Source organism: Hesperophylax consimilis, chromosome 29, assembly GCF_061612785.1.
Source record: "Hesperophylax consimilis isolate HC1 chromosome 29, BYU_Hcon_1.0, whole genome shotgun sequence".
Taxonomy (NCBI): domain Eukaryota; kingdom Metazoa; phylum Arthropoda; class Insecta; order Trichoptera; family Limnephilidae; genus Hesperophylax; species Hesperophylax consimilis.
Window position 1 is genome coordinate 665,092 of NC_142864.1, and position 18,830 is coordinate 683,921.

At 39.0% G+C, this 18,830-nt stretch overlaps 1 protein-coding gene across 1 annotated transcript in view; it reads right to left on the reverse strand.

The window, feature by feature from the left end:
* Positions 1-2,891: 2,891 nt before the first annotated feature.
* Positions 2,892-18,830, reverse strand: part of Dyrk3 (Dual-specificity tyrosine phosphorylation-regulated kinase 3) — a 220,780-nt gene continuing 204,841 nt past the window's right edge. The window contains exons 2-7 of the mRNA XM_089649371.1: positions 15,883-16,039; positions 14,316-14,501; positions 12,823-12,925; positions 5,968-6,088; positions 3,930-4,008; positions 2,892-3,167 (exon numbers count right to left, since the gene is read on the reverse strand). Of these exons, the coding sequence (XP_089505497.1) occupies positions 3,016-3,167; positions 3,930-4,008; positions 5,968-6,088; positions 12,823-12,925; positions 14,316-14,501; positions 15,883-16,039 (798 nt within the window). The 3' untranslated portion in view covers positions 2,892-3,015. The remainder of the gene's footprint in view (positions 3,168-3,929; positions 4,009-5,967; positions 6,089-12,822; positions 12,926-14,315; positions 14,502-15,882; positions 16,040-18,830) is intronic.

Here is an 18,830-nt window from a genome sequence, read left to right on the forward strand (position 1 = left end):
AAGATTGTCACTTTTACCTTTCCTAATATTACAATAAACACACAAAAATGCACAAATTCTCACTCAATTTATAATTTTAAAAAAAAAAAACCTAAAAAATTTTCGTAAACAAATTTTTATCAATTTGTTTAACTACATACTTTTACATATCAGTCAATTTTTACGAAGCTCAAATTTTTTTTAGCATCACCATTATTTAAAAACGGCATTATATCCATAATTATTAATAATATTATTTTACAATTTTTTCATAATATTGCGTAATTGTTTAAAATTAGTCACACTTTTATAATCGGGGTTCAAAATAATTCACAATTATTATTACGAAAAAAGAAAAATCAAAAGCAATCGTCCACATCGATCGATCGTAAGTTTTTTATTATTTTTTTTTCACTACTTAAATAAAAAAAAATTCAAAAAATTTATTATCGAAGAATTTATAACTCAAACCTGTTTTAATTTTAGATTTAAACTATTCATTCGATTTCAAATATTAGCAACGCCTACACAAGTTGTAATCACGTCATTACGAAGAGAACTTTAAAAACTTGGGCTTCAGGTCAATACATAAATAAACAAAAGAAACATCGTCAAAGTCACTATCGTCGTTTTGCATTTAATCTCAGATTCAAAAGACTGTGAACCCACAATTTTGCAATCCTCCCGTGTTCATGTTTTAAGTCTGTTCAATTCTGGAGCATCTCCCCTCACTACCAAAGCATAATAACGTTAAATATTAGGTACAACTACAACATTTACTTTAATAGTGATATCATTTAAACATAGATATTAATTAAATAAGTGATATTATAGATACGTGATTGAGTGCGTGTGAATATATACCGGAGGCATTCTAGCTAAGTTGAAGTATCCACGTGCATGCCACGTGATTAGTTATTCATTTATTATACGGCGCTAAACATACAGCGGGCTTCAGAATTGAAACAAAGTAAAAACAAGGCTTTTCCTGTCCGTTGCGGAACCATTCCTTATAGAGATCAATATTATTCTTTAAACGAGATCAAAGTCACGGTCGAATGAACCATATCTGTCGTCGATGCTTGTGTCTAAAAAGTCCAAATCAAACGAACGATCCACGTCCAAACTGTGCCGGAAACATCGCTCATCTTCCGAGTCAAAATTAAGATCGAAACGACTCGCACTTTTTCGAGAATTTCTGCGAAGATACCCCGAAGACTTGGGTTCCATACGGTCGAGACGTTTCGCCAAATCTTCGTCGAGATCAAAATCTCTGAACGGTTTGGGTTCATTTTGGGTCAGTTCTTGTTTTGTGGCAGATCTGCCCGTGTCTAGTGATTTCTGGCGTCGATGGTTGCATTTTCTGGCGCGTTTCCTCGCATACTTTGCGTCTGCATGGAAGACTCCACCCTGCGTGATGGCGCCGGGGCTGGAGTCGTCGCTGGCTTCACGAGCAGATGAGGCGGTGCCGAGCCTGCAGCAATCACTTTCAGTTAAATAACTGCGGGATGATTTCAACATTTTCTCTGCGTAATCTTGACCTTCGCAGAAGTTACTCAGTTGACTACGCGAGGAAGCGGAATCCAAGGACTCGGAGAAGTTTGACCGTTGGCTTCTTAGTTCTTGTCTTAAGCTGATGCTCTTCCTTCTGGTGTCTTGTTCTCCGACAAAACTTCTTCCGTCGTTTTCACATTCCGACAAATACTTGCGTCTCACTTGCACATCGCTATCATCAATCTTAGTGTCAAGATCAAAGAATTTTCTCCGCGATTTTCCATCCGATTCGTCTTCGAGGGTAGAAATCTGCGGTTCATTCTCCAGATTGCCGTAAAAACTTCGACGGTCTCCGGATCTTTCCTTAGAAGAACCGTCGTCAAAGAACTTTTGGTCCCGCCGGGAAGTGTCATCCTCGGCGTAGAAGGCACGGTGTTCTCCGTCAAAGAAATCCCGCCTTTCCGACTCCCCGTCACTTCGCAACACATCGTTGTAAAAACTGCTCGTCTGTGGCTCGTTTTCAAGATCACTGTAAAATGACAATCGCTCAACACCGGAGCTATCGTCCACAAAGATATCAGTCTTCTTCGGCTCGTAGAATTCTTTTGTCTCACTGTAATATCTACGTTCCGAAGCCGACTTTTCGAGCTTTCGCCTCTCCATACCTTCTGGGAAGGTCCTACCGATGGTGTTATTAGATGAAGGAATTGAGGCAGTCTGTTCAAACAGGCGCTCGAGTCTATCTTGAGAATTCCGTACAGTTCGCTTTTCCTGACTGCTAGTAGACGGTTCAGAGTAACTCTGCTGGCGTTTATCCTGCAGATTAAGCGATGAATTTGATTGTTCGGTATAACTCTGCCGCTTATCTTGAAGATTTATCAAGGAATTGGACTGTTCCTGATAACTCTGTTGCCGCTTATCCTGCAGACTGATTGAGGAGTTGGACTGTTCGGTGTAACTCTGCTGACGCTTCTCCGATTGCTCCGTGTAACTCTGCCGTTTGTCCTGCAGATTGATCAACGAATTGGACTGTTCCTGATAGCTCTGCTGTCGTTTGTCCTGCAGACTCTGATTGGATTCTGAATAACTCGGCTGACGCTTTTCCTGGAGATTGACGTTCTGATTGGTGATCTCTGTATAACTCTGCCTTTTGTCCTGCAGATTCAGGGAAGAGGCCGATTGTTCGGCATAAGTTTGCTGTCGCTTGTCTTGCATGTTTGATTGATCCGTCGTGTAAACAGACTCCGTGTAACTCTGTCGCTTGTCTGAATTGGATTGATTGGGTTCCGAGTACTGGCGCATTTCTAGGAGACTCTGCTCCGTGTAGCTCTTGCGTTTGTCTTGACTCGGTTGATTGGGTTCCGCGTACTGCCGCTTGTCCTGTAACTGGCTGGATTGCTCCGCGTAGCTTTGGCGCATGTCCTGGTTGGATTGATTGGGTTCTGAGTACTGGCGCTTATCCTGCAGGGTCTGGTGCAGGCCCTGCTGGGCGGTGAAGGACACTACGATGGACAGCGTATGCGGGGGCGCGTCCGGCTGGCGCTAGGAGGGTGCGCCCTGCTCGGGGGGCCCCGTGCTGGGGAGTGGGGGAGGCGCGGGAGGGTGCTGCTGCGAGGGCAGCTGGGGGGACGCCACGGGGGACAGCAAGGGGAATAGGCTGCAGGGAGGCTGCATGCAGCGTGGCCGCGGGGGTTCTGAAACATTACAAAAAACAATTAGAATAACACATGAAATATTATGCAGCCAAAGTAAGTATGGATACATATTTAAGTTAACTTTTAACTATAGTTTTAATTTATTTCCTAGCTTTATGGTGAAATAACTTAACCATTGACAACTTTTAAATGAAAAATATGAAACAAAAAAGACTAAAAGGTATTGAATCATGGACCTATTCCTTGCCCGGAAAGTGCTCTGACCACTGAGCTAATTCAATCATATCAACATATGTGATTTTTAACTGTCCAACTATCAGACACACTCACTGACCAATAGGATGCATGATCTGGGCAACAAGTATGGGGGTGCTATTGATATATTTATTAACTCCATTTATAGAACTAAGCGTAATCTAGACCAGCACTTTGTTGAATCCTACAAATTAGAGTAGCGTTGGTAATGTACTTTTAGTGATTTGTCTTATATGTAGTATTGTTCTAGTCTCTGTTACTGTTACATGTTTTACTAATATTATTTTATATTCATCAGCTAATTTTTTTTTTTGTGTAATTTTCGATAGCTTACTAGATATATTCTGTTTTAAAATGCATGTAAAAGCCCGGCTGGGCGTAAAACCTAATAAAACTATATATAACTATGTCGATTGCTTACAGACCCGTGGGATGGCGGGCATTCAGTTAAAAATGAAGAAGAAGTCCTGGTTCAATTCCTAGATGAAGTATTACTATTAGATTACAGATGGGATTTCATAAGTTAAGTATATTGTATTGACTAACCAGTGGAGCCGGGTTGGACCAGTTTGCATTTGGAGGGGACAGGCGCCTTGAAACTATAGATTTGATTCATCTGTGGTTCCTGAAATTACAAAATGCATGTTAAAGACACAGAATACTCATTTATTCACCACCAATGCAAATGGCTGATGATGGACCTGTACGCTGTCCGAAAAAAGGTTGACTAAAGAAAGAGGAAGCGCAACAAGGCATAATACCCCAAAATGTGATGTGAAAATATCAAGCACAACCATTGAAAAAATTCTTTTCGTATGACGTAATTTTAATAAAGGTGCACCCAATATTTTGACTTCCTTTTGTTCTTCACTTTTAAATGATTATAAAGGAATGACACAGCGGTGACTTCTTGTCGACGCAACTCACATCAGCTACTATAACAAGACCAAGTTGGAATGCTGATATTGTGTTTAGCAAAGAGAATTTTGTGTTTGTAAAAGTTTGTCTGAATTTGGGTTGAAAGGTGGCCTGTGCTTAGAGTTGCTGATTAGAGTAAATTCATCTTTGGTTTCAGGTGCCAAATGTATTATTACTTCTGACACTCATTTTTATTGCTTGCGATTTAACTATACATATAAGTAAACTGCTGTACATAACTGATAGTATGTTTTTAGTTTAAATTCAATTATTGCTGATGACTACCAACTTTCTTCTTTCATGTTATTACTTATTTTACATACTTTTGTTTACTCTCTTTTATTTGTATTGACTAACACTAACAGGTTTGCTGCGTGATAGCTGTTCCGTTTTTTTGTTTTCATTATTTTTCCTATAATTCTCTCTTTCAAGGGAATGGATAGACCCTGACCCTGCATCAGTCATGCTAAGACAATCTGGAGCAGTCACCTCACCCACTATATTTCCTTCAGAGTCTTCAGGAGATTCTCCCCTGTTCGTCAATTCAGATTTCTTCATTAACACTCTAAGTGAACTGGTTTTAGGTGGGTAAACGTTTGATCTGTTCGCTACCAGGCTAATTACAACGCATTTTCATGATGTGACAGCCCTGTGATAGGTGGTTAAACTGTCCTAGCTATTTTCTTATTACTTTCAAAATGTGCATATAAATTTAATTATAAACTTTTTACTTTTGTTTCTTAGATCCGGCAATAGTGTTTTTATTTTTTCAAATTGTTTTTATTTTTTTACGTACTGTATATTTGTTATTGGGTGTAAATACGTATATGTACTAAAAAACGCTGTATGCAGAGATACTAGAGGGTTTAGAGTCCTTCATTAGAATTAGATGTAGCTTAGTTTTATTAAAAAAATCTTGACGTATACGATGAAGGAGGTAAACAATCAGTTTCCTTATACCGTCATCGGGAAAGTGGTGGGACCCCCCAACGGGCGAAGAACTAGTGATTGTCAATGGTCACTAGTTTAGTCGCTCGGCTGTCGCCTAGTGTGCAAGGGGCATTAGGGAGCCCCCGCACATGAGCAGGTTAGAGTACTGAGTATGTCAAAGAGGTAATATATATTAAAATGGAGATGGTATACACGGATAGTTCACGTGAGCACTCAAACCATGGGCCCATTGTGCTATCTCCCATTTCACCTCATTTCTTTGAGTTTGTTTCCAGGCTTGGAGGAACCTGTAGCGGTAAGGATTTTTCATTCATAAGTCCATCCTTGTTTGGATTACCTGAAGGTCCCCCGAGGGAAGAGCTGATGGAGAGGAGAGCTGATTCCACCAAAGGGGGTCGCAGCTCTCATCTCTACTCCCCTTAAGTTCCCCAAAGGCCCTTAGTTTTTTAAGGAAATAAAGGTCCACCCCAGCAGAGCCCCGAATGCTAAGGTAAGGTCTAATTACTCGGAAATACGACCCTGCATCTCAGAGGCAACGTTTGTGACACTGTTCTCTCCCCATTTTTGTTGAGCCTAAGCACAGTAGCTCACACCTTGACTTGTGATGGCTATTGTAGGTCGTATTTCCTCTCCCTCAGTGATGGGCGCGCCGCACTCACTATTCTAGGTAATATAATATATGCAGAAGAGTTGTCCATACGTTGTGGGGGCTCACCTGGTGAGGGCAGCGGAAGGCCACGATGGGGTCCGGGGGTCGCGGGAGGCGCCTCCTCAGCCAGGTGTGGCGCAGGGCTGCAGAAGGTGTCATGCGGTACACGGGGTCCCACACCAGGCATCTGCAACAGACAAACAAACACAGGTCAGACATTCAATCATTTATTTTTTTATTCATTGTGGTTTTTATTTATAGTTTGTTTGGCTATATAATCTAACAGTGGATAACATCGCCAAGTTCAAGTTCTGATATAAATAGTACATTGAATATTTTTAAGTGGCCATTTTACTATCATCTTATTGCTGTTGATGCTAATGGAATAAAACAGAGTGCCTTACTAAATTTTAGGAAAAAATAAATTTTGGTCAGAAATGAAAAGAGATCAGTGGATGAGTTTGCAACGTGTCTGGATCCCACCCAGGCATCGTGAGTTCTATTCCTCGGCTGACTTAAGTCCTCCGAGGACAAAATCAATATTTCCCCCTTGCTTAAAGTTTTTCAAATATTGTCAGGTTATTCATAAGCAGGAAATGTTTGTCTTTCTTAACTACGTAGCTGAAGGTAAAAAATCACATATCACCCAAAGGGGATCCCCCACATATGGCAGAGCGATCCTTTCTCTTAAAATTCCTTTTGCCCTTTCTAGTAACACTCCGATGTTAGTTACTACTTTTAAACGTTTTAACTGGAAATAGCCTATCTTCACCCAGCAGTCTGTCGTCAAGAACTGCAAAACCGTAAAAGTGATATATATAGTACGAAATATAGCGTAACTCAAACAAATTGGAGCTCTTTCCAGTAAAATGCATCTTTTACGACCGCGCTTGCGGCTTGTTTGCAGCGAGGAATTTTTTTTTTTAAATAATGGGAATCCTGGAAGCCCTCCCCAGGTGGGGAAAGTAATTTCATCAGACATCGTAACAAAATAAAAAAAACGGTAAACGGGATAATTTTTTTTAAATGCATTTCGATTACTGAATATGTACTTTCTCTAGGATTACCTAAATATTATAAAGACTGGTGTAAAAAACAACTAAGGCTGATTTTAGTGTCACGCTCACCGTCAGCGCTCATAGATCAGCGCGTAGTTCGTCAGCGCTGAGGCTCAGCGTGGCTCGTTTCAGTGTCGTACTGACCGCCTTACTGTACAGTCGAAGACCAAAATGCGGAGTGTATTAGTTATTACTGCTTTGTACCTATCCCAAAAAAATAAAAACCGGCGACGACGAAGACTCCATGTTCATCCATTGATTGAGCAGAGAGCCGTTGCTGGAGACTTTGTCTTGTTATATGACACTTTGAGGGCTGACGAAAGCAAATTCTTCAATTACTTTCGAATGTCAACGAGAGCTTTTGACGAATTACTGGCACAGATACAGAATAAATATTTTTATAACAATGTTTCGCAATATCCTCCCAGGCTTTGTTTCTTGCATCTTTATTTTTGTAGAGTGGATAGGATGCATCCTACAATTTCTTCCTCAGGCAAACCTCATCGATAACTCGACCTGTATCCACTTCGCGATTTGTTATGACTGTACACGCGATGACGTCTGCTCCGCTCGACACTAGAACGCTCATTGAAAGCAGAGGCGCTCGTGCGATCGTCAGCGCCGACAGCTACGCGGCGCCGACGCGCGACGCGTACGGCCGCGTAGCCATCAGCGCTGACCATCTAGCGCGCTGATAGCTACGCGTCATTCAAAAACGCTTCCTAGAAGTTCATATATCTCGACCATCAGCGCTGACGGTGCGCGTGCGGTCGGCGTGGCACTAAAACCAGCCTAAGATATCTAAAACTCTCATTTGGGGAAGTATAATTATCTTTATCGTTGTATTATGTTTCCTTTATTGTTTTAATTTTGTAGAATCTATAATAACTGTGATACTCTACTATTAAACTTTGTAGTGTGTAAAAGCCCATTAGAGCGTGTAATAATAATAAATAAATAATAAATAATGTTAGAATGATAATACATATCGCTAATGCGTAGTGAATATTATAAAAATGCCAATGTATGTAATTAATCTGCCGGTACTCACATGCTCTGAAGCCGGTAGTACAATATTGTTTAATTTAAGATTATTTATCTAATTATTTACACATAACTAATTAAAAAAAAATTATTTTGAAAGATCTTTTCCTATTAAAAGTTTTTAAATCACTAACTCCAATCTCAGTCCATTGTTCATAAGTAGATTTAAAAAGTAAACAATGAAAGAAAAAGTACCTGTACATTCATTTTATTGCACCCGCAAATGCACTGATAAAAATGATAACTTTTGTTTTTAACCTCTTTATTTTTCTCTCTTGGAAAAAATCTCATAAACTAATTGTCACTTTATAATACGTTTGTCATTATTCAACGAATTGTTTGTGATTTCTTTCAATATGTTATCCACAAAATTTGATATTTTAAATTATTCCAAGCAGCATTACGTCAACAATGATATACATCACTTGCCAAACGTTTATCACACAAAAAACTTTCGACTGACATTTTTTCACATCTCCCTCTAATACCTTAATAATCCTAGGTCGTAGATTTCTCGAACTCACCGCGGTCATGTCCGAAAACCCCTTAAAAATAAGTTTTGTATGATACTAAGCATATGTCAGACACAATAGTGTTCACTTCCTTTGTCTGTATAGCAAAGAGAAAGAAAGAAGATGATTTTGGGACAAAATTTAACCTCTCAGAAAAGAACTTTTATTTACTTTGTGTTCCTTTGCGAACTGTCAAAATGCGAAAATTTTTGTGTTATTCACGAGTTTTGTTAAAAGCTTCATAACTCACGTTTTGGGAAACGTAGCCTCATTCTAAAAAATGTTTTGGAAAGATTATGAAATTCACTATCGTATTGTTTTGTTATACGTAAATATTTGCGTTTCTAAATATACATTTTCTGAAAACGTCAAAAATATGTAAAAATCGCTGACCATTATTTCAAAGCTGTGAAAAATGTACTATTTTCTGAGTATCATAAAGAAATAACACTTTATATATTGAAGAAATATAATTAAAAACTATTAGTCACCTCAAAATATTAACCGCCCAAACTAAAATATTTTTAATAAATTATTTAAAAACGCAATAAATTATGAACGAACAAGATGACAAGTCCAATCGACTTAGATAATGCACCTCGAAATTCCATAGATATTCTTGAATGCAGACGCGTAGCGTTATTCATTATCGATACTGTGTTTTTTAAATCATGGCAATCCGTATACTAGTGATGGAAATAAATCGATTTTTGTAAAATCTCGCGCGTTTACGTGAAAAGACGTACTAATGTCTTGACCGCTATTATCATATTTACGTCTTTTGACGTTCTAATGTTCCGAGTGGTTAAAGTGACCCACGGTAGGTAAATACAATAGCTTCTCATTTGGACACTAGATGGCACTGGAAAGAAAGGAGAAACATACAAATCTGCACAAATATTAAAACTAAACTAATAATTGGGTAGTTCGTTAAATCCTTTTTTTGCATTAATACTATTGCAGCATATTTTCGGGAGGTCATAGACCAAATGACCTTCTTAGAAGAGCCACCACTGATACTATCCCTTATAATAATAATATCAGGTAGAAATGCTAAGAACTTTTTTCCATAGGAAAGCTCATAGCTCAGAAATGCACAAAATAATTTGCAAGGCAGATAGAAATATTACACCTTTAAATTTATACGATGAGAATGCCAACATTTTTATAAATCCCAACCAGGAATTATTAGATTCCTGGTCAAATAAAATTTTACACGCAAAACACTTCAATTATCTCAACCAAACGTATGTTGACAAAATTTCGTCAAACAAATGGTTGAGTATTGGAGAGTTGAGCGCAGAAATAGAAGGATTTATGCTTGCCATTCAGGATAGATTCATTAATACTAAAAATTATAGAAAGCATATAATCAAAGATACAAATCAAATTGATGATTTGTGTAGAAAATGTTTGGCTTTTCCGGAAACTATAGAACATATTATATCGGGATGTTCTATATTAGCACCGTCCGAGTATACATTTAGGCACAATCAAGTTTTAAAAATAATTCACCAAAATTTGGTAATTAAACATAACTTGATTGACTGCCGTAATGTAGTACCATATTATGAATACGAACCAAATTCATTTTTAGAAAACGAATTTTATAAAATATATTATGATAAAACTATACTAACAGACCGAGCGATTAGTCATAATAGACCCGATATAGTTTTACATGACAAAATTAAAAAAATAACTTATATCATTGATGTCGCTATTCCAAATTCCTGTAATATTCAAAAATCTGTTAGTGAAAAAATAAGAAAATACACAGATTTAGGAAATGAAATAAAAAGAATTTGGCATTCTCAGACTATAAAAATATTACCATTCGTTATTTCGGCTACTGGCATTATACCTAGCTCTCTAATTAAAAATTTAGGCGTATTAGATCTATCAAAAAAATTATATATAAAGATGCAAAAGTCGGTCATTTTGAATACATGTAGGATAACAAAAGATTTTTTAAATATTTATGTTGAGGGATCAGTAGGATTTATAGGCCCTGTTAGAAGTTCTACCGAGCCGAACCCTCTGATATGAAAATATCTGGAGACGGTGAATTATTTTCCCATTTGATCTCTGGTGATTTGACGTGTTGTTCTTGTATTGTTTTGTATTTATTTTGCTTATATAATGCACTTACATAATGTTGATTGACTAGATGATCATTTGTGGAAAAGTGAGTGGAAGGGTTAAGTTTTTCCTTTGGGGAAGACTTAACCCGGACAACTAAATCGGAAGTTTAAAAAAAAAATAAGAAAAAAAAATGGACAATTTGGATAGGGCCGCTTTTGAGATATATGATCTCAGGGGCGCTTTACAGTTGATGCAGGTATTACAAAAAATATAAATATTACAAAAATAAGGTGAAGATAAGTTAAGTAAAATGAAGAACAGGAACAGGTGACACGAAGATAGAAGATGGAGACTCTGCAGCAAAAATCCTAGGTGGTGAAGAAGCTGGACCAGCTGCTACAGCGAGAGAGTTCACCAACAGTGCCAGCATGAGGTTCGTCATCCGTCCAGGTATGTGTCTGCTGCTAATAAAACGCTGACACAATATCCTCACGTAGATACCAGATCTTGGCAGAACCGCTGTGACGTTCGACGAAGATAGAAAATGGAGACTCTGCAGCAAGAATCCTAGGTGGTGAAGAAACTGGACCAGCTGCTACAGCGAGAGAGTCAACCACGTCCACCAACAGTGCCAGCACGAGGTTCGTCATCCGTCCAGTTATGTGTCTGCTGCTAATAAAGCGCTGACACAATATCCTCACATAGATATACTAATTGATACTAATCTTGCGTACCCCATATCCTCCAGAGGTTAATGTTTTTTCCAACTCTCCGATAAGATTAAATGGTGTTGAAAGTTGGGTGAAGCTGGGTGGTAACTACCAGTTAATAATAAAATAAACATCGACTAACAGGTGATATTGAACAACTTTGGCAATAGATAAGTTGTATCATTTTGTAGATAAAAATTATTGCATTGCAAACAGAACCAAACAAACAATTATGAAGTAACTTGATAGTGTTATTTCAAGGATTTCTTTTACTATCTACCATTATTTAATATTTTAACAATGTATCTCTTAGTTTCACCATTCTCTTGATAGCTTATCCATTAGATCAGGGCTTCCCTAACTGTGAGACGCGACGCCCCGGGGCGCCGCGGGATCATCCCAGGGGCGTCGTGAGGAAATCTTTATAGCGAGAATATCGTTCCATCAGCACTGCAGCGTTAAGGGTTTTATTACCGTTTGCGACATCATACTTGTGTGAGACAGGTTTCTCTGCAGTTGCAGTAATTAAGAATAAGTACAGATCAAAAATAAATTTAGAGGCAGAGACTAGAGTGGCGATTTCGAAACTTCAACCTTGTTTTGAGAAACTATGCTCATAGAAGCAAGTACATCCTTCTCATTAATACCAAAGAAAATGCTTTTTTATCTTTTTTTGTTTGCTTCCATTTTTGTTTTTATGTTGTTTTCTTTATTTTCTAATAAAAAATTAGATACTATTGTGGTTTTTCTGACAAATTGTTATTAGGTAACGTACCCATACTACGTGACCCGTTCAGGGGAGGGGCTTCAAAATACTACGCTTGGTACAAATGAGCGGCGGGGGGCTTAGATTTTTAGTCACTGGGGGGGGGGGTCTCAAAAATTTGGCAACTTCCCAAGGGCGTCACAGTAGAAAAAAGTTTGGGAAGCCCTGCATTAGATAACGTAATATTGATAAATAAACAAGTAAATCAATTTAAATAAAAAACTTTGTATACACCACTGGTTTCGAAAATGGTTTTTTTATTATATATTTATCCTGATGTAGGTTTCGAAACTTTAAATATTTTTTTTGCCAGTTAAAACAGGATTTCGCTACGCTTGTTCAATTAGATGAACATAAAGAATTAATGTAATATGGTTACCGCAAGGCACAGTCCTAGGCCCCCTACTATTTATAATTTATGTCAACAATATTTTCAAACTACCACTTAACGCAAACATAATATTGTAGGCCTATCATAGTGAATGGGATCGACTGGAATGTAGTAAGCGAAGAAGCAAATGTGATATAGCCAAAGAATCAGGTTCATATCCAGGTGTCACGGGTTCAATCCTCTGCTAGCTAAGTCCTCCATCATTGCACAAGTAACAGTCTCAGCTTTTATGATGGTACATAGTGGGGAGAGTTTGAATACTGTCCGGTTATTTAGTAACCCGAGCAAGATTCTTCTGCCTATAGTAAAGTGCAGTGATACAAACTGATAATGAGCTGTATGTATGTGTACTAACCTTTTGATAAAGTCCAGGAAATGAGGGTCCTGGCATCCCTTGAGAACTGTCTTCAGGTCCTTTGAACCAGGAGGACCTCTGACCTTCCCTCTTCTCGATACACCTGAGGAAAGAAAAAAATAGAGTTCAGATGTATTATCATAAACCAAAAAGTGTGTTAAACCAGGACACAATTCATCTCATCTTGTGACGGCGTGGCTTTGTGTTTTATACAAATCTACAGTTTTATTCCGAGATTGATGAAATTTTAAAACATAGTTTTCCCGATATTAGAAAAAAACTCAGGTAATTTGCGCGCGGTTCTGAAAATTCTCACCCAACAGCATTATTTACTTTTTCGTACTCCAACATTTAACAGGTTAAAGCAGAATTTTGATACTACTTGAAGAAATTTTGCACACTTGATGTTAAATTAAAAATAAGAGGAAAATTACTATCTATCTAGGATTTCGAAATACTCGGGTAACGTCGTGGACTTCGGCTAGCCATAAATAAAGCCTGGGTAACGTCGTGGACTTCAGTTAGCCATAAATAAAGCCTGGGTAACGTCGTGGACTTCAGTTAGCCATAAATAAAGCCTGGGTAACGTCGTGGACTTCGGCTAGCCATAAATAAAGCCCGAGTAACGTTGTGGACTTCGGCTAGCCATAAATAAAGCCCGGGTAACGTCGTGGGCTTCAGCTAGCCATAAATAAAGCACGGGTAATGTCGTGGACTTCGGCTAGCCATAAATAAAGCCCGGGTAACGTCGTGGACTTCGCCTAGCCATAAATTAAGCTCGGGTAATGTAGTGGATTTCAGCTAGCCGTAAATAAAGATGAATCGTAATCTTGCAACCTAACAGATCACTGAGACCATTACAAAGTGCTGCAGGTCCCAAAGACTGCCAGATGATAGGATGCCACAGGTTTTGAGCAGTGGCGGTTTGTACTCACAAAAAAGGGTGGTCCGCTAAAAATATTGCCAATCTATCCCTAATCCCTACACCAGGTCACGTAAAAGGGTAAAGCCATGGTAAAGGATACTAGTAACTCGTAATTTTAAAGCTTATACCAACCAGCTGGAATTATCGGTATGCGAACTGTGAACTAACGTCAGTGCCATTCATGTTTCGGAGAAATTTCAATACTATGGTCAACATCCCCGCTCTGCACGTATAGACAATTGACGTTCCCAGGTGACGTTTCTCGAGGAGCAATATAGAATTCGCTCACACCACATGACTTATGACACTTGATACAAAGAAGGAAAATTCGAGCCGATTGAATTTAACTTAATACTTTTTTAGTATTACATTCTTACTGTTATTTGCTTCGATGTTCGGTGGTATTATTAAGGGTCGATAATTATTATTTTTAACACTCTTTAGCGCTAGTCGCCACTGGTTATGAGTGTGTGGAGGCACCAGTGGAAGCGACCACTTGTGGTCTTCGACTGTGTAGAAGAGAACCGTAAGAACCGAGGTTGTAATGACAACGTCGAATAGTACATACCTCCTCCCACTTCTGTGGTCCCGTTGGGCATGGTGGACTGAGTGCAGTAGCGAGGCAAGCCCCGGCTGGTAAGGAAGGTCTTGGAGCGCTTGCCTGCGTCTGTCAGCACCCGCGGCGGCACGCCCAGCAGCTCGATGATGCAGGCCAGCTGGTCTGCCTCATCCTCGCCCGGAAGCAGAGGGAACCCTGGAATCATACAACAACAGTTAGATCTAAGAAATATTCTTCACGTACTAACCATCTCAACTGGAATGCTTGATGTTAACACCCTGCAATAAAAGGACAACTGGAATGCTTTTTTATATTAACTCATGTGGGAGTAATCTTCAATTGATTAAATTAATGTGAAAAGTGCGTATCAACTATAGTGATATCAACAGATCATGCCTTTTAAAGGCAGATTCATTGAGGCTAAATGTGTCCATATGCAAATTGATTCTATTCAACAGCAAGATTCCTTTCCCCACCGGCGTGACCATTGTCAAGTTAGTCCTGAGGGCGAGAGATAGGGTGAGAGATAGGGCAGTCTAAGCTGTCGGTGACAGAGATAACCATCGGGAACACAGAAATGAACGCTCTCCACGATAACTGAGTTTTCAAATCATCCACGAATCAATACATTGATGGATTGGATGGTTTGATGCTGTGTGGAGGGTATTTTTGAGAAAAGTAAATTTTAAAGAGACCCATATTGTAGGAGGCAGGACACTCGGAGGACGTCAAATCACTCCACAGCCGAGGTGTTGAACACAATAACTATGTCAACCGTTTTCTAAGAACATTTTCCATCCAAAACGAGGTCAGCATTCTCCCAGGACGGCTATGCTCTGCAGATTGCAATCTGTTAGTTAAGATAGGGGAGTCTATCGAACAGACCGATGGAAGTGTTTGTTTCAGGTATTTTGGGGAAAGAATCTACGGCGGAATGCACTTGCGGTTTGTACATAGTCAGCAGTTGTGTTCTATCCGCAGCATCTGCAGGCCCTGTACAGTATGTCCATGACTCCGGATTCAATGGAGCCCTGGGGACTGAGCAGATCGCTTAAGGTTACACCAAGCATATCAATGGAGGGCTTGTTGGGAAGATTGCTTCGTTGACAGAAACCCAAATATCATTTTGATCACTTTTAGTTGTAAACGGTTTACAGGGTGTCAACGTCAACTAATTAATCATCACGCCATTTCTCCACAGGAGCGGGCAGAGAGGACAAACCACAAACAATTCACATTCATACATTGTCTCAAACATACCCTACTGTTATTCTGACTCTTGACATGGCCAGACTCAAGTATTTGGTTCACTTCATCGGGCGTTTCCTTTTTCCTTTCTTCTACCATTCACTTTCACATCACATATAGTTCTCCCTACCGTCCTTTCTTCGTTCATTTGCTCTACATGCCCGAATCAGCATCCCTTTCTTAATCTTACTCATTATGCTCAGATCAGCCTTGCATTCTTTGCGAATCTCAACATTTCTCACACGATCTTACGTGGTATTACCACACAGTGATCTCACGTCTACAGCATTCAGTCAAGCATTCCAGTTAATGTTTTTGGGGTACTCACCGACAAACAGCTCAGCCAGAATGCAGCCCAGTGACCACATGTCCACTGGCATACCGTACCGCACCCCGAGGATGACCTCGGGCGCCCGGTAGAAGCGTGACTGGATATATGTGTAGACTCTCTGATGCTCGTAGCAAGAGCTGCCAAAGTCTATCACCTGGGGAGGGAGAAAAAAAAATTATTAGTAACGTGTAACCCATAAAATTATTTATAACTTTAGATTCAAATCATTCTTCAAATAACACAAGAAAGGAGTGTAAGAAGAATATATTACGCAAATGTAAATGGCAGAAGAAGTTGGGGATGCCCAAGGAAGACATGGCACGATCAAGTGAACCAGATACTTGAGTGGGGTCAGAATGTCAGAAGAGTATTTTAGTTTTTATTTTTTTTTAATTTTATTTAGGAAACAAACAGTCATTTATATATTTAGCATAAACAGCAATTATTTACAATATTAGACCAATAATGTTCCATTAATTCTAGTCGTCGATTCAATATTTGTACCTATACAATATATTTATAAATGACAAAGAAATATAAAGAATAAACATTATAAGGAAATACAAAATGTTATAAAAACAATTAAAGACAGCTAGTAGTAATACAGTTTTCGCATGATTATAATAAAAACAATAAAATAAACCAAGATGATAGGATTATTTCACAAAATAAACAATTAAGTTATCAGTTTAGTAAGTTGCATTTTATATGTTCTCAAGTTACACTAAATGTGTACATCTCTAGAGGCATTGTGAGTTTTACAGATACGTCCTATTAAAGAGTTTTGCGCGTATTTGGCTTTACAGTGTGCTGTTCTAAATAAGTCGTTCCATCTGGTGTTGTGTTCAGGGCAACGAAATGCAATCTTTTCTAGCAGATATGATGAATCAACAAGACTTTTCACGATTTTGTATAAGAATAAGGCATCAGAAATTTTTCTGCATTTATATAAAGCGGTAGGGTCAAACTGATGATCGCTAAAGCGATAGGTGTTTAATAAATTTGGATTGGATATTTTCAATGCGATCAATGTATGTTTGATATTGAGGATTCCAAAAGACTATGTGTGAGATGATGTGTGAATGTGAACGAGGCAAGAAGTGTGAGCCAAGACCGAGTTGTTTGGTGATCCGTCGTGATGGTTAGTTAGATTAGGTTATATCGTCACATTATTCATAACTCGGGAATGTCTTCCTTTTTAAAGGAAAATAAACAAATAATAAATAATTCTAATCTATTTAGGAAAATGCAAACAACAGTATTTGTGTGTAAAATACAAACAAGTAGCTGCTAATGCACGGGAAGTAACAGTTTTGTTAGGTGAACGATTCTAGGCGACGTGCCAAGTAATATTTGGTTATTTCTAATTGAAAGCATAGGTAACCTAGATACTAGACACTTTTTATAAACACATGCCACGGTACGTTCATTCACACAATGCGGAAAGTGGACCAAACCGCCGGTGACATATTTATAATTTCATATTTATACGCGGAATTTATTTTTAGTATCACCCGGGTTGCAAGATACCAATTACTTGTTTTCGTTAACCCTAAATAACTAAACTGTTTTCATTGTTTCATTGTAACTACACTTTCGTCGAGTGGACTACGCAATAAAACACTATAAATAAATCAAAAATATTTAATTAAGATACGAACTTGTTACATGGCACAAAAGTAAGGTTTATAATGAACAAATTAATATCAAAATATCAGTCTACACAGTGACCACACATGTCAACATTATGTGGACCACAAATAGCCTTTCTACATCTGGTGCAACGGTGTTTGGTCATACTCCGGGCCTTGGATGGACACAGGTAGCAAATTTTAGGCACGTTTGACGTAGATGGAACCAGAGCTTTTATTGTAGAAGATTCGCCAACATTAACAATAAATATAAGAATATATGAATGTACGTAACTTAAAAATAAAAATTGTTGCTATAACTAAAGTTTCGTCCAGCGGACGACGAGATGGTCATAGGGCACTTCCTAGTATGTGTGTGGCCGCAATCGCGTCACGTGCTGCACTGTTTACTTAAATTAGGAAGGTAATGAAAGAGTCAAGGTCGGGAAGCGGGGGGAAGTAGGTGATTTCGAATTTCGCCGAGTGGCGCGTCGTCGCCTCGACGAGCGATTAGTTATCTAGGGTTAAACAGCAAAAGGGTTGCAAGAAAACCAACAAATTAACGGAAGAACTAACTAACACCGCACAACTCCATCTTGGCCGTTGGTTATGATCGCACTCTATTTATTTATTTATTGGACAATTTGTATAGCGCCGCTTTTGTGAGATATCACCTCAGGGGCGCTTTACAGTTGATGCAGGTATTACAAAAAATATAAATATTACAAAAATAAACTGAATTTAAGTTAAGTAAAATGAAGTACAGAAACAGGTGACACGAAGATAGAAGATGGAGACTCTGCAGCAAGAATCCCAGGTGGTGAGGAAACTGGTCCAGCTGCTGCAGCGAAAGAGTCCACCGCGTCCACCAACAGTGCCAGCACGAGGTTCGTTATCCGTCCAGGTATGTGTCTGCTGCTAACAAGGCGCTGACACAATATCCTCTTACAGATACCAGACCTTGGCAGCACCGCTGTGACGTTCGACGAAGATAGAAAATGGAGACTCTGCAGCAAGAATCTTTGGTGGTGAAGAAACTGGACCAGCTGCTGCAGCGAAAGAGTCCACCGCATCCACCAACAGTGCCAGCACGAGGTTCGTCATCCGTCCAGGTGTGTGTCTGCTGCTAGTAAAGCGCTGACACCTCACATAGATTAGAGACCCTGGCAGCACTGCTGTGACGTTCGGCGAGTCCATCATTCATCTCCATGTAATCCTGTTCCTGGTGATTGTTGAAGTGGTGCATTCTGCCCGCAATAAAAAGCGACGGGATAATAAATTACCCTGGGCTTAGCAAAACACTTGCCTTCAGAG